General features: G+C 55.4%; 1 protein-coding gene across 19 annotated transcripts in view; it reads right to left on the reverse strand.

The window, feature by feature from the left end:
• NFIX (nuclear factor I X) overlaps positions 1-13,903 on the reverse strand; it is a 211,685-nt gene that overhangs the window by 82,019 nt on the left and 115,763 nt on the right. Inside the window, exon 1 of one of the 19 annotated variants that reach the window (XM_039513955.1) lies at positions 2,808-2,894. The exons of 17 other annotated variants lie outside the window; for them this stretch is intronic. In XM_039513955.1, coding sequence (XP_039369889.1) covers positions 2,808-2,837 — 30 coding nt within the window. In that variant the 5' untranslated portion in view covers positions 2,838-2,894. Of the gene's footprint in view, positions 1-532; positions 1,283-2,807; positions 2,895-13,903 lie in introns of those variants that run through there. One more of the 19 variants, XM_039513966.1, reaches the window with a different exon arrangement.

Genomic DNA, 13,903 nt, shown 5'->3' on the forward strand with positions numbered 1-13,903 from the left:
GGGGAAAGGTTAGAACGAGAAAACGGAGGAATGCAATTTTTAAAAAAACCCACAACCTTCCCGACCAGTCGCATCGGCCAATCCCGAGAACAGAGCCGGCGCGGAGAACCGAGTTCAGAGCGCGGCCGAGCCAGCCACACAACACAAGACGAGCCCGGAAGAGAATCCACCTCAGTTGGGACAGCGGTGGGTGTTCGTTTTTTAAATCTTTTCCATCTTCTGCCTTCCCCCCGCCCCCCAGCTGCAAATTAAATTTCACAAAGGCCAAAGAAAATTCACCATCAGAACTAGAAACTCGAGATTTAGCTACTTTTTCACTAATAACCACGATAAAGTTTGCCTTGGCAAGACCGGGGTTAAAGACAAAATTGGCCCCCGACCCCATCCTTGTCTGCCCCCCCCCATACCTCAATTCTCGGGTTAACCTCTTTGCCAGCAGGTATGTGTGTGTGTGCGTGGGGGGGGGGGTTATCTGCTCTTTCTAAAGCTGCCTCCCCCTCAAACAAAATCTGAGAAAAAGCAAAATAATTACCATTGCTCCGTCTCATTCCAGCAAAGCTAAGCACCCGATTCGGAAATTCTGGACTCAACAGAGTTGCGGGGTGTGGGGGGAGGGAAAAGGAGGTGGGGGCTGTGTGATGGAGGGGGAGGAGGGGACAAGGAGGAGGGAAGGTAGAAATTTTAAAGGGAGGAGGAAGGGAGGGGAGAGTGGGGGGCTCGGTTGGTTGAGTTCTCGGGGCGGAGGGAATGGAGGGGGCCGGAGGGACAGAAATACAGGAAGGAAGGAGGCTGACGATGGAGGTGTGGGACACAGCGCGTGATGGATCCAGCACCCCAATAATCTACCGGAGAAACCACCCCCCACGGCAGCTCCAAAATAAAGAAATCAGAAATTCACACAACGGCCCCCATAGAAAAAACAATTAAACAAACAAACAGAGGAAGGAAGGAAGAAAAAAGCCCATGGAGAGGGAGAGGAGTGGCAGGCGGGGGGGGGGGGGGGAGGGTTTTCGGCGCTGGCAAAGGCGCAAAGAGGCCAAGTTCGCTGTCGGTCCCTCTGCCCAGGCGGAGGGTGAACGCAGGCCTAGGGGAAGGGACGGACGCCGTGCTGGAATCGACTGCGCTCGGCCGCTGGCAAAACCCAAAGTGCTCAGGCTTTTGGGCTGGGTTTTGTTTTGGTTTTGGGGGGTTTTGTTGTTGTTTTCCTCCCTTCCCCCCCCTTTTTTTTTCCTTTTTTCCTCCTAAACTCTCTCGCTCGCTCCTTTCATGCTCGGTCCCCAACCATTTGCCTGCGCCAATGCCAGCAGAAGGGGGGGGAACAGAAAGAGCGAAAGAGAGAGGAAGGATCCACGTATTTGGCAAGGAGACACATTTCCAGACCAGCCAATGGCTGCATCAAAGCGAAAGGGAGGCGGGGGGTGGGGGGGATCGGCGGAGCAGAAACTGGGGGGGGGTTGTATTGAGGGGGGGCCGGTGGCACAGAGAGACTGTGCAGTTAAGAGACTGAAAACAATTTGCCAAATCGACAAGTTTATATCTAATGAATAAGCAAAGTCCAGCCGCGATTGGGTTTTTTTTCTCGGGCGGTGGATATTTGGCGTGCGGAAGCCTGGCAGAATATTGCTAAATAAATAAAAAACTCTGTTCTTCACTGCCCCCCCACCCCCACCCCGACAACCAAAAAAAAAGGCAGTCCCACAAGGCCTTGGAAAAAGCAGCTGTTCTCTCTTTCCGTGTCTCTCATTCCCGCATTCTCTCTCTCCGTCTATTTATAAAAAAGGACAGAAGAAGATTTCGTTCCAAATCTGCCCCCCCCCACCACACACACAAGGTTCGGATTAAAGCCACGGATACTTTTTTCTAAGCAGCGGAATCGTCAATTTCAAACCCGCCCATCCAAACCGCACATAAAAACACCATCACGTTAAAGATTTTTTGCATCCTAACCGAGGGCCCAATCCGACAGTCGCTGAGGGTTTTCTGCGGGCACCCGATCGGGCTCTCTCCCCTGCCAAGCTGGACGATTACTTTTTCCAAACAAAAAAAATTCAGATGCCGACTGACTTAACTCCTTACCCCGACCCCAGCGTGTACAGACACTAGCACGGGTGGCAAAGTGACTCGCCAGTATAACACACAGACCAGTTCCCTAAAGGGTCCGATTTACTTTTTTTAAAAATCCTATGAAGCAAAAAAACCCTTGGGGGAGACGGGGGGGGTGTGTGTGCAAAGTTCCGACATTTTTAAAGTCCCCTCCAATGCCAAGCTAGTCTCTTCTAACGACGATCCCTCCCGACGTCGCCTCTTTTCGAGGCAGGACTATTTATTGTCTGTGTTGCACGCTCAGCTGCATCGAGTGGAAAAGCCGCCTGTGAAAGCAGGAGAAGGTGAGGGGAAAAAGGGCACCCAGGAAAGACGAGGAAAAGGGGATGAGAGAGGAGGAATGGGAGAAAAGAAGGGGGAGGGAAGGGAAGGGAAAGAAACAGCCAGAGGAGGGGGTTGAAAAGAGAAAAGAAACAGGAAGATTGAGAAAGTGGAGGAGAGAAGAAGACACCTGAGCGGGGGGGGGGAAGAGAGAGGAGAGAAAATTAAAAGAAACAAATGGGAGGGAGAGAGAAAAAATTGCCCCGATTTTCGGTCCTTTCTGGCTGCGCCCCCGGGCAGCACCCGGCTATAAATCCAGGCATTGGAGGGGGCGCAGGGCAGAGGCGACGCTAGCTGAAATGGCAGCTCTTTTATCCAAAGTGGGGGGCTCGGTCCCAACCTCCCAATGCCCCCCCCCCCCGTCTATCCATCCAGGCACTTACGCGGCCGCCGTCGCCGTAGTACCGCAGCATCCCTACCCCGTGGAGAGCCCTCCGCCCGCTGGCCTGGCAGAGCTCCGGTGACAGGTAGAGCGGGCCCGGCACACTGGCTAACCCGCCGCGGCTCTAGCCCGACGCCCGCAGGCAGGCCCAGGCCCTGCTGCCAGCTTTCCAGCTCCCGAGCAGGCTGCCAAGGAAGCGAGAGCAGGGATTGTGGGGGAGGGCCGAGGTGGGGGGCGACGGCTGTCATTTCCCCGTCTCCCCCCCGCCCCCAATCCCAAACCGAGCCGCAGCCCGGCAGAGCAGGGTACGGCACTCCCCAGGCGCCAAGCCTTCCCTTGCACCCCCCCGCCCCCAATCCCAAACCGAGCCGCAGCCCGGCAGAGCAGGGTACGGCACCCCCCCGCCCCCAATCCCAAACCGAGCCGCAGCCCGGCAGAGCAGGGTACGGCACCCCCCCGCCCCCAATCCCAAACCGAGCCGCAGCCCGGCAGAGCAGGGTACGGCACTCCCCGGCTCCAAGCCTTCCCTTGCACACAACGCACAAGGAAGCCCAAATACGCTGTTTGCTAGGGGAGCAATTCAGGCCTCCACCTGTGGCCAGGCCCTGACCTGGGGGGCAGCCCCACGGGGAGCCAGACAAAGGTGTCTTGTCCCCTTCCCGCCCTCTTGCTTGGTTGGGGGGAGCCAAAGGTGGGGGTACAAAATACCTGTGCCTGCCTCCTCTCCTCCATCGGAGAGATGGTGCAGGGGGAGGGGGGGGCCATGGAGGTGGGGGGGAGAGTGTGGAAGTTACAAAGAAAGGGGAGAGCGAAGAAAGAAAGAAAAAAGTGAAAGCGAAAGAGGAAGAAGGAAAAAATAGAACGAAGGATTTTCTCCAGAAGAAACTATTCCGAGTTCAAGTCACCAGGTCTTAGACCCTACTCCAGAGCCCTCACTTACGGCAGGGGATTTACTGGGTGCTAGCTGCTCGGGGGAGGGGGGATCTGCCCCTGGTCGGGGATGGTTTCCATAAGGAAAATACAACAATAGTTTACATGTAAAACACCCCCCCAGAGTCCATGTGTAATGAACGCCCAGTCTAGTGTAACAGCACCCAGCAAACGGGAGCCGGCCGGGCTTTGTGGGGGAATATCAGATGGAAATTAAACAGCCGGGGGTGGGGGGGGAAGAGAAAGCAGGGGCCAAAGGAGAAAATGGAAATAAAAAGTGGGGGGAACAGAGAGAAGGAGAAACCCAGGGGCTGACAAAGCAAATGGAACAGAAACCAATGAAGAGAAGACGAGAAAGTGGCAAGGGAGGAGGAGAAACGGAACGGAGAACCCAGAACAAAGCTGGAGAGACAACAAGAAATGAAGAGGCTTTTTCTAAGGGCGCTCACCCGCCTCCAGCCAGCCGCCCGCTCCGCTGGGCTCCCGCTCAGAGCACCCTCGGGAATGGGCCTGGCCGGGCATCGGTTGGCATCTGTGGGGCTGGCCTGGGGCCACCCTTGTGAGTTAAAAACAATAAAATAAAGGGACTCGGGTATGTGACAGCCCCAATCCGCTGTGCCACGGGAACCGGCCCGCTCGGCGCAGAGCCTCCTGTCGTTCCACGGGCAAACGCCACCACCGCTGGGCTGTCGGGTGCCTTCTCCTCCACGCCGATGGCTGCCGTATCTCAGCCCATCCTGCCGGGCCCTGCAGTGCTCCCGTGTCTAACAGGGGTGGGTTCCCCTCAGTAAAATACCCCCGCGGACGGCAGTAACAACCTGAAACACGGCAGCACCGTTACTGGACTCTCTTAAGGAAGGGTGGCAGAGGAGAGAGGGCAGAGATACTGGCCTGGGTGCCAACCCACTGAGGGTCCCCAATCTAAGCACAACCCTCACCCCCATCTATGGGGCAACTCCCCAAACAGCTCTGACAACCGAGCCGGGCCTCTGCCAGGCAGCGCTGTGCCCAAGGGGAGGCTATCTTTCCGTTGGGTGGACGAGGCACCCCCCGGGTTGGGGAGGGGTCAATACACCGATGCCAGGCAGCGCTGTGCCCAAGGGGAGGCTATCTTTCCATTGGGTGGACGAGGCACCCCCCGGGTTGGGGAGGGGTCAATACCCCGATGCCAGGCAGCGCTGTGCCCAAGGGGAGGCTATCTTTCCGTTGGGTGGACGAGGCACCCCCCGGGTTGGGGAGGGGTCAATACCCCGACGCCAGGCAGCGCTGTGCCCAAGGGGAGGCTATCTTTCCGTTGGGTGGACGAGGCACCCCCCGGGTTGGGGAGGGGTCAATACCCCGACGCCAGGCAGCGGTCGGTGCGGCGGGCCGGGGGTTCGGTCTTGCTGGGTTCTGGGCCCTGGCACCCGCAGCTGGTAGCGACAGCCGCAAAGAGGGCGGATTATTAGAAATGCTTCCCTCAGAGAAAGAAAGAAGTAGAGCAGAAGAGACTCGAAAAGGCGGACGGCCTGGCAGAGGGATTTCACGGGGAAGAGAAGGCCTGGGACAGAGGCAGAGAGGAAGGCAGAAGCTTGCGGAGAGAGGAAGAAAGGATGAGGGGAAAAGGAAGGCCAAGATCCAGCCAGGGAAAATAACCCGACTGCACGGCCAGAGCTGGCCGTGGGACGTCCCACCCAGCGGGGGATGCGCCCTGGTCCCCCAACATGCAGACACATTCGGGGGGGGGGGGTTGCATTTCTCTGCCGCCCCCAGCTAAGCTCACCCCGCGCGACCCACACCTGCGAAACTTGGCATCTTTGTACTAAATAGGATTTTTTTCAATTCACACCCCCAAAGAGGGGGTCATTTTTAACCCCCCCACCCCCCCCCGGCCGGGTTACAGCCAGCAAACTCCCGACTCCTGCTTCTTCCCAGCGGGGGGCGGGGGGCGGGTCTCCCAGGCCTGGGAGATAGTTTATGAGTTTTAATAACTCCAAGTCAAACTTTCCGACTCCTGATCTTATCTCCCCCCCGCCCCCCGGCACACACACTCTTTTCATTTTGGGTCTCTCTCTTTTTCAGCAGCGGCATGTCAAGCTTTCTCGGCGTTGCCATAGAAACAGTCACTGGCACCCTGGCAAACTATTGCCCCGGTGAATGAATAGCACATAAATTTCGTCTCTCTGCAGGGCGAGCAAGACCTGCGCCGCCTTGGCCTGCGGCTTCCACTTGCACTGATGGGGGGACTTTTAAGAAACTGGGGCCAAACTTTTTGCGGGGGGGGGGGAGACCTTGACTGATAAACTAACCGAGGGGGGTTATTCCTGCTCAGTTCTGCAGCAGCAGGACATCTGCCCCTTACGTACCGGGGAGGTAGTTTCGAGGGATTCTGCCCATCTCTTCTACCACGGCTCAGGGGGCTCAGAGCTCGAATTATTCTGCCCCCTGTCCCCGCCCCGCATACACCCAGAAGAACACGTCTGTTTCTCGACAGCCTGAGCCAGAGCTGGCTGTGAGGAGAGCGTCTTTCTTTCTTTCTGTCAGGGTCTCTCCCCGTTTGCGTAGCAGACCCAATGCTGTTCAAAAGCCAGAGTCCAGTTCCAACCCTTCCAAATGAGGCGTCCGGAGTTTGTCTGCCCCATAGCACTATATCTCTAGGAAACCCCACGCATGCAAATCTGCCGCCGTGTAATAATGATATCGCTCTGTTTTCTCTCCGCATTCTTCTGCTCCAACACAAAGTGTTTGCTTGGTACGATTTTCCCTCTCTGACCCGATTTAGTCCGCACAAGAGAAAACTGTGCAGCAGACTCAATGTCCTAACGAACTTGAGTTAATTAATGCTAAGAAAGAAAGAGGCTCCCCTCAGACACTTGAATCATGGTTCACTAGCCCTTTCAGGTTTCTATTTGCAAAAAAAAGGAGCCCGCATTCAAATATTTTTTCATGTCTGAGCAGAGAACACAAACAACACCGAGAGCTGTAGAAAGGGAAATAAAGTAGTTGCCCAGGATGCAGAGCCTGGATTTGGGCAGGGAGAGCCGCACATACAATGTGAGAGAAAAGGGCTGATTTGCAGTGGATTTAATTTATTTTTTTTTTTTTGCTGGGCAACTGTTGGCAACAGCAAAACGCAGCCGCCAGAGCCGAGGCGAAAGAGCAGCGGGTCCCACCGCCCTGTTTGCTCGCAACTTTCACAAATTAATAAATGATTTTAACACCAAGCCAAGTGCTGGGAGGCAAACGCAGGGAAGAAGCTGGAGCTCTGGAAACAGAACTGCCCCCGAGAAGAGTTAAAAACCCACCGGATTTGTGAGGGAGAGGAACAGCTGGAGTTCGGCTGGCCACAGGCTGGCCCCGATCCTGCTTTCCGTGCACAGCCAAAACTCGCTTTCAATGCAGGCTGGGGCCCAGCTGGGAGCCCCGCTAACAAGCAGGAGTGCCGTGTACCCGTCGCTCTGCGGGTTCAGTTCCGCACATGTGCACACACGAGTGAGCCTGCTTCTGGCTACGCCTGCGTCCACCAGGAATAAGTCCCCGGACGCTGAGGGAATGGCCTGGGAACAGGGCAATCGGAGGTTTCGAATCCCCAGTTAAATCGACGCTGCGCCAGCAGCACAGAACGGAAGCAGGGAAGCGAGGACTCGGGCCCAGCCAGAAGCCAGAGCAGCTGAAGTTTCCCCTGGCACCGGCAATGCTCACACCGCTTCCCCTATTTAAACGCCGGTTGCCTCTCTAACGATTACAGTGGCAAGAACTGCAGTGAAGGATCCGGACTCCCCCCGAAATAAGCCGACTGTCCCCCTGTCGGTCCCGACGGGTCTCGCTGGTTCGGATTCAGCCCACCCCGTACAGATCCCCGCAGGGCCTGAAGCCCCAAGGACAAGGGGTCTGAGTAGGAAGTTTGGCCACGGGAAGCCCTGCTCAAGTGACCCGCGGAAAGGAGTTCACCCGTCTCATCGCCCGTCCCCCGTTCCAAACGACTGTAACGGGCTTGGAGGGTGTCGAGCGCTAGCTGAATATCAGCGCCGGCGTTATATTCTCAGAGGTTCCTTTGGTGCCGATAAGGAAAGTGCTGAGGAGCTTGGTGCAATCGGCCAGGGGCAGGCCAGGGCAGAGGAGGGGATCTAGGGGGCTGCAGGCCGGGATGGGGGGCACTGGCAGAGCTGGCAAAGCAGGGACTGATGCGGGCCAGGATTGAAGGGGGGCCGGGATGGGGGTGGGGACTGAAGGCCAGGATTGAGGGGCAGCGGCATTGCTGGAGCGGGCAGCCCAGCACTGGAACAGCAACGGGAGCTTGCGGGTCGGGACTGAGCTGGTGGGGGGAGCCCAGTGCTGGCAGAGCTGGGGGAGGCACTAACGGCAGATGCCCTCACGGTACCTGGCTCTTGTTGGCTCTGTCTGCCCTTTGTTTCCACAAGCTCCAATTCCCTTGCCCGGGGGGGGAGGGCACCACTGCCAGTAAAACACCTCCTGAGCCAGCTCGACGTCTAGCAACAAAAAAAGTTTTTATTTCTGTACAAACGAAGCAAAGGAACCGCTTGGCAAGTGGAAACTCACAACCACCAAAGGGGGAAAAAGGAATTTCATTAAAAGGAAAACATCTGACAAAACTAGAACAGGAAAGCAAATCTCTCCTTGCTGGGGCGCAGGTGGTGAGATCAGGGCCAGCACCATTTTTTTGGGGGTGGAGGGCAGGGGGGTTCTTTTGGAAATGCCACAGCATTTCACTATCTCTTTTTGCTGTGTGCAGGAAAATCCTTGAGGCGGATGTCTCCTACCCCACCGATGCAAGGAGGGGAACCTTTTCCAGGGACGCTGGTGTAAATCCAGCCAAACCCGACACCGGATTTACACCAATTCTCTTTCCTTTCCAGCCGCTTTCGACTTGCCATCAGATTATTTTTTCTGATAAAAATACCCAGCGGGAGGGAAATATTCCAACTACCCCCAAAGCCAATGAAAAGGCTCCTGTTGATTTCCGAAATGGAACAAAGGGAGAAATTCTGGAGTCTCTTTGATGGAAGGACAGAGTCTCATTTATAGATATATATATTCATTTCCAAAAATATTCTTTAAAACCAACCACCACCACAGATTCTTTTCAAATCTGCACCCTTGCTCCCACGACAGGGAATGGGAATACGGAGAGACCCCGGTGATAGCAGGATCAGACCCATTTTAATGAAATAAAACTGGGTCTTTTCCCTCCCCTTTTTCCTAACAACATTCTCAGTTCACCCCACCCACACCTGCCCTGGCTTCCCAAAACCGGGAATGGAGCAGCACCAGAACCGTACAAAAGGCAGGGAAGGTATGAAGCAGATTTGACGACATATTATGCAAATAAGAATAGATCATGCGACAGATCCTGGGTCAGATTAATCGAGGTTCAGATAAGCACAGGGAGAAGGTTCCCGGATCACTTTAACGGTGGTGGAGAAGGTGGTTTGTGAGCTGCAGGAAAAGGTGGGGGGTGGTTACAGGTTTCCGGGGGGTAAATACAGAGCGAGATTTTTGCTGCAGTTTAGGCGCCCCTTAAAAACCAATGTTGAAAGGCAGCGCCCGGCGCAGGGAACGCAGCCCGGGGGCTGGCCAGCCGCCCTGACACACTTCAGGGGCTTTTCATTGAATATTCTGCCCGTGTAGCCCATTAAAACAAAAAAGTCAGGGGCCGCGGGTAAAAACCTGACTGCCCATCCCGTGCGTCAGGCCGTCGGCGGCCTGCAGCTAGAAGCCAATTCGCGTCTGAATGGGGAGGAAGGTGAGAGGCTGGTGGAGGAGGACGCCCGGAGTTACTTGCATTTGCCAGTTTGCTGGGTTTGTAACTCAGGCAGCAATAAAATGAAGAAGGGGAAGGGGGGGGTTCACTCCTAAAAGAGGCAGAAGTTGCCGACGCTGGAGGACAATACATGCCACGGGAAAGAGCAGGGCCAATTTACTCCTCACACTTTAATTATCCCCATCTTGAACATTTCTTTAAAAGAAAAGAAAAATCTATTCTAGCTCTTACAAAAAGCCCCCAAATCATCACAGACTTTCCCCGCCAAGCAGAGCCCAGTGCTTGACGCGAAAGGGAGGGGAAGAAAATCTTGCTTTTCACCGAAAAGCACATTTGGATTCAAATTAGAATAATTCCCTCCCCTCCGGCACCGCGGTGGGGGCTGCAGGCCCGAGCCACGGCTGCGACGTTACTCCCACAAGGAGGCCTGTCGGGAGTAACGTGTAAATGTTTGCCTGGGATCGGGCCCTACCTACGGCCGGTGCCAAGTCTGGCTCTTGTAGTTGGCGAAATCAGGAGTTTTGCCACCGATTGGAATGGATGCAGGATTGGGCCCCCCACAGGTACATTTCATGCTTTTATTCTGACCCCTTTATTCCCAGAGGCCAACAGGAGCTGAAGCAATTGTTGTTTTAAGCAGAGGTTTGGAGTTTTGCAGCAGACAGGCAGGGACGTCGGCCTATGGAAATCAGGGCTGGAACACGGGGCCTGAAACTAAAAAGGGAAAACTGCCTGTCTCAGGGCTGGGAACGGACCCAGCGGAGCGAGGCCCCCACGCAGCCCCTCTCTCTCCAGCTGGTACTGGGCAGCACGGCTGAGCTGAGCTCAGCTCCTCGGAAGCTGCCTTACCTTCCCAAAGAGGTATTTTCCCAGCCCTCCCCTCACCTACGCCCGTCCCCTAACGTAAAGCAGCTGTGCAATTCTCTCTGCAGAGGGAAAACGGCTCAGATCCTCCCAGGGGAGTTAGGCACCTAAACAGCTTGGCGGGTCTGCGCCAAAGTTCTTAGAAGCCCTCGGAGACACAGAAGGCTCCACGGATGACTGGCTTGGAAAGGCTGATCCAGGGGGATTACCTGGGCTGGGCAGGTTCACATCACTTTAAAGGTCTTATGGGAGGTTCTCAGCAACCTACTGACTTGTAACCACTCAGTGCCGAGCCCTTGAATCACCCTTTTCGAACTCTTCCGAAACGGCCTTCTTCTAAACCAGGACTGCAAAACCAACCACGGGCCGGACTCAGCCCAGTCCGAAAGCCAGGCCTGCCCTCCCGCACGCACACAGGCTTCACGCTGGGCAAGTGCAAAGAGGCTGGTGGCACCGGAGCCTGCAGGGTGGAAGAAGCTAGGAGGCAGCTCTTTGAAAGAACCTGGAGGATTTAGGAGCTGAAAGTCAATGGGATTTCAGTCTCTAAGTCCCTCGGGTCCAGACTCTCATCCGTGGAAGTCAGGGCCCAGAGAGCTTTGGGGATCTGACACGAGTAGCCCGGCACCCCTGCACTCCGCCGGGCGTCCGAGAACACTCCACACTGACCCAGCTCGTATTTTTACAGTCAGTCTGAGCCGTCTCCTTGGAGTGGCATTCCCTCAGTGGGAGTTCTGCTTAAAAAAATAAAGCCAGTGACACATATAAGACCCCCGACTTTTATAGTAACTCCCATCCGGCGTTTCGCCACGTTTCTCCAGCAGGAACAGGGCACGAGACTCTGCTCTCTGCTTTTCCAGAGGTACGTCTGGAGGGACGGCAACAGGATTGCTCGAGACTTGCTGCCGTGCGGCTAAAATCAGAATCTGGCCCTTTGTTCTGCTAAACAAAACGTCCTGAAACTCAACCTCACTGAGCTACACCCGCGCACAGACACACAGCCCAGCCTAGGGGAACGAAGCCACATCCACGGACCCGACCCCATGGCCACAACCCCACACTAGGAAACGTTCCTCGCGGGACCTGTTCCACTGAGAGTCCTTCTCGGTGAAACGATGCTTGGCCTTAAGCACACAGCAGGCCCAGGCCCCGTGGCTGCAATTCGCACACTGCAAAGGGAGGGGAGGAATCGGACGCAGCCCCTAACACTTGGCAGCAAGAGTGAAACTGCAGGTTATAAACTAGGGGGGGATTTCACGCAATCATTTCCACCCCCATTAAAGATCAATCCGTGGTTCTGCTCCTCTCTGGGTGGCTACACGGCCAGCACACGGCCCATCTTCCCGCAAAGAAACAAAGATGGCCAGTGCTTAATGTGCGCCAGGGCTGAGCCCCGGCACCTCTTTCATTGCAAATGAAGCACTGCTCTGGGTCCCCCGCAACCCAAAGCCAGGAAGCTCTAGAGAAGTAACGTATCGATTATGTGCTTTGGTGGGGCGGGAGGGGTGATTTTAATAAGGACAAAACAATTCAATTATTGGAGGGTGACTTAGGAAGAATGAAAGACAGAACGAACAAAAGGATGAGTGTGAAAGAAGAACGAAATGATGAGAGAGAGAAAGCGAGCTAAAATGCCTCACATTCTCCTCCCCTTTGGGGACCGGGTTAGGTTAACGTGCACAGCTGCAAAATCCCTTTTCCAGCCCCGGGACTTTAACAAAATCATGAGCAGAAACAACCAGAGCATCGGCCTGTGGCTGCTGAACGTGCTCCAGAAAGGACCCACGGTAGCCGCTGGACAAGCGAGAAGGGGATTGGGCCCAGTGCTTGTCCGATCCAATAGGGTTGGGCTCCAATCAGCTCGGAGCCTGGGGGGGTCGCCCCATGGTGCCGGGGGGGGGTACAAAAGCCCCACTGGGATTGTGTACAGATTGGCCGCGGAAGGAGAAGACTCGGGCGCAAATGAGCGGGAGGAGGGAAAAGAACGAAAAGAACAAGGGAGAAGGAAAGAGAAAGGGAGGGGCCAGGCTCTAGAGAGAGACCCTCGAGTGCCCCGCACCCACTGAAAGGGTTAAAAGCAGAGCAGGGGGCACCAGGCTGGCAGGAGACAGGAGAGGGGACAAGGAAAGTCGTGGCGCCTTCTCCTTGGCAGCCTGCCGCATGCCCGCGCTGGGCGCACGCTGCCCGCTCTCTCGCCAGCCCAGGGCCAGGGCCAGGCTCCCACCTCCTCTACTTTATGGAGCAAAATCTTGCGGCTGCTGCCTTGGCTCCAAAGGGGCCCCCCGCGCCGAGGGCAGGAATGCGACAATCGCACAAGGCAGGACCCCAGGAGCAGAGCTCACTGTGGCTTTACATCTCTTCTGCAGACCCTGCGGTTCCCCCTATGGCACTGGGACCCCCCCCACCTACCTCATCTCTCTCTCTTTCACATCCGCCCAGCCCCATGGGCGATGCCTGCAGCACCTCATCTAGCAGGGATCCCCGATTCCCCTGTATCAACACTAACCTGCCTCCCCCCAGAGAGTAATTATGTGTGTTTAATTAAATCCTCCCGTCCGCCTGCTTTAGGGCTCTGCTCAACTCCTAGAACCTAGGCCAGCAGGTTCCTGCCTGGAAAACTTTCTCCCTCCCGCCACCAGCAGAGCCAAAAGATCTAAGCACTCCAACGTCAGTGAGACCCGTAAACAAGAGAGGTGACTTTTGTTGGGCGGGGGGGGGGGGGGTTAAAGTTCTTTGTCATTTTCTTTGCCCGTGTTAAAAAAACCCGCAGCTTGTGTCACTCTCCGCACAGAGAAAACGAGGGGAAGTTAGAGGAGAAAAGGGAAAGAGAGAGAAAGAGGCAGATTCCCAGCTAGTGTAAATCAGCAGCCAAGGGGGCCAGCTTCCCACCTGGTGTAAACCCAGAGATCCCTGTCAGCGCCACACACGTTTCCAGGAGCTGGCACAGAGCGAGAGAACAAACCTGCAGCTGCAAAGGCTCCAAATGGCGATGATTTTTGCAAGTAGAAACACCTATTGAGCCATCACAAACGCCCATCTCGAGGTGCCATCCACATACGCCACTAGAACAATGAGGACTCTGGTGGCACCCCACCCCGCTGATACTACAAGCCACCAGCTCACCCTAAAACGCTGCAAACACAACGACAAGGGAAGTGCTTTTAAGACAGACACTACAAACCCAACAGTACAGAGGACTCCATTTGCCATTTTATTTCTGAGCCTTGCATTAAGTAGGACCTGCGTTTTCTAACCACTATCCTTTCTGTATTGTGCGTTCTTAGCCACCGGACATGCACCGGGGGCTAAAGCTTCCAGAAATCGGTGCCCAGTAGCTGCCAGGATCCCCAGGAAGGGATCTCACATCAACAGAACAAGTGCTTGGCACGTATGGAAAATGAGACCCCTCTCCCGGACTCTGCAACGTAACTTCAGTCATTCATTGTTAACACCCCTTGCATATATGAACTATACCTGCATATATACAGATTATACCCAGTATACATACCCCGGTCGATTGACAGATATACCCCCACGCATGCTGA

The sequence above is a fragment of the Mauremys reevesii genome, linkage group 25 (assembly GCF_016161935.1).
Source record: "Mauremys reevesii isolate NIE-2019 linkage group 25, ASM1616193v1, whole genome shotgun sequence".
Taxonomy (NCBI): domain Eukaryota; kingdom Metazoa; phylum Chordata; order Testudines; family Geoemydidae; genus Mauremys; species Mauremys reevesii.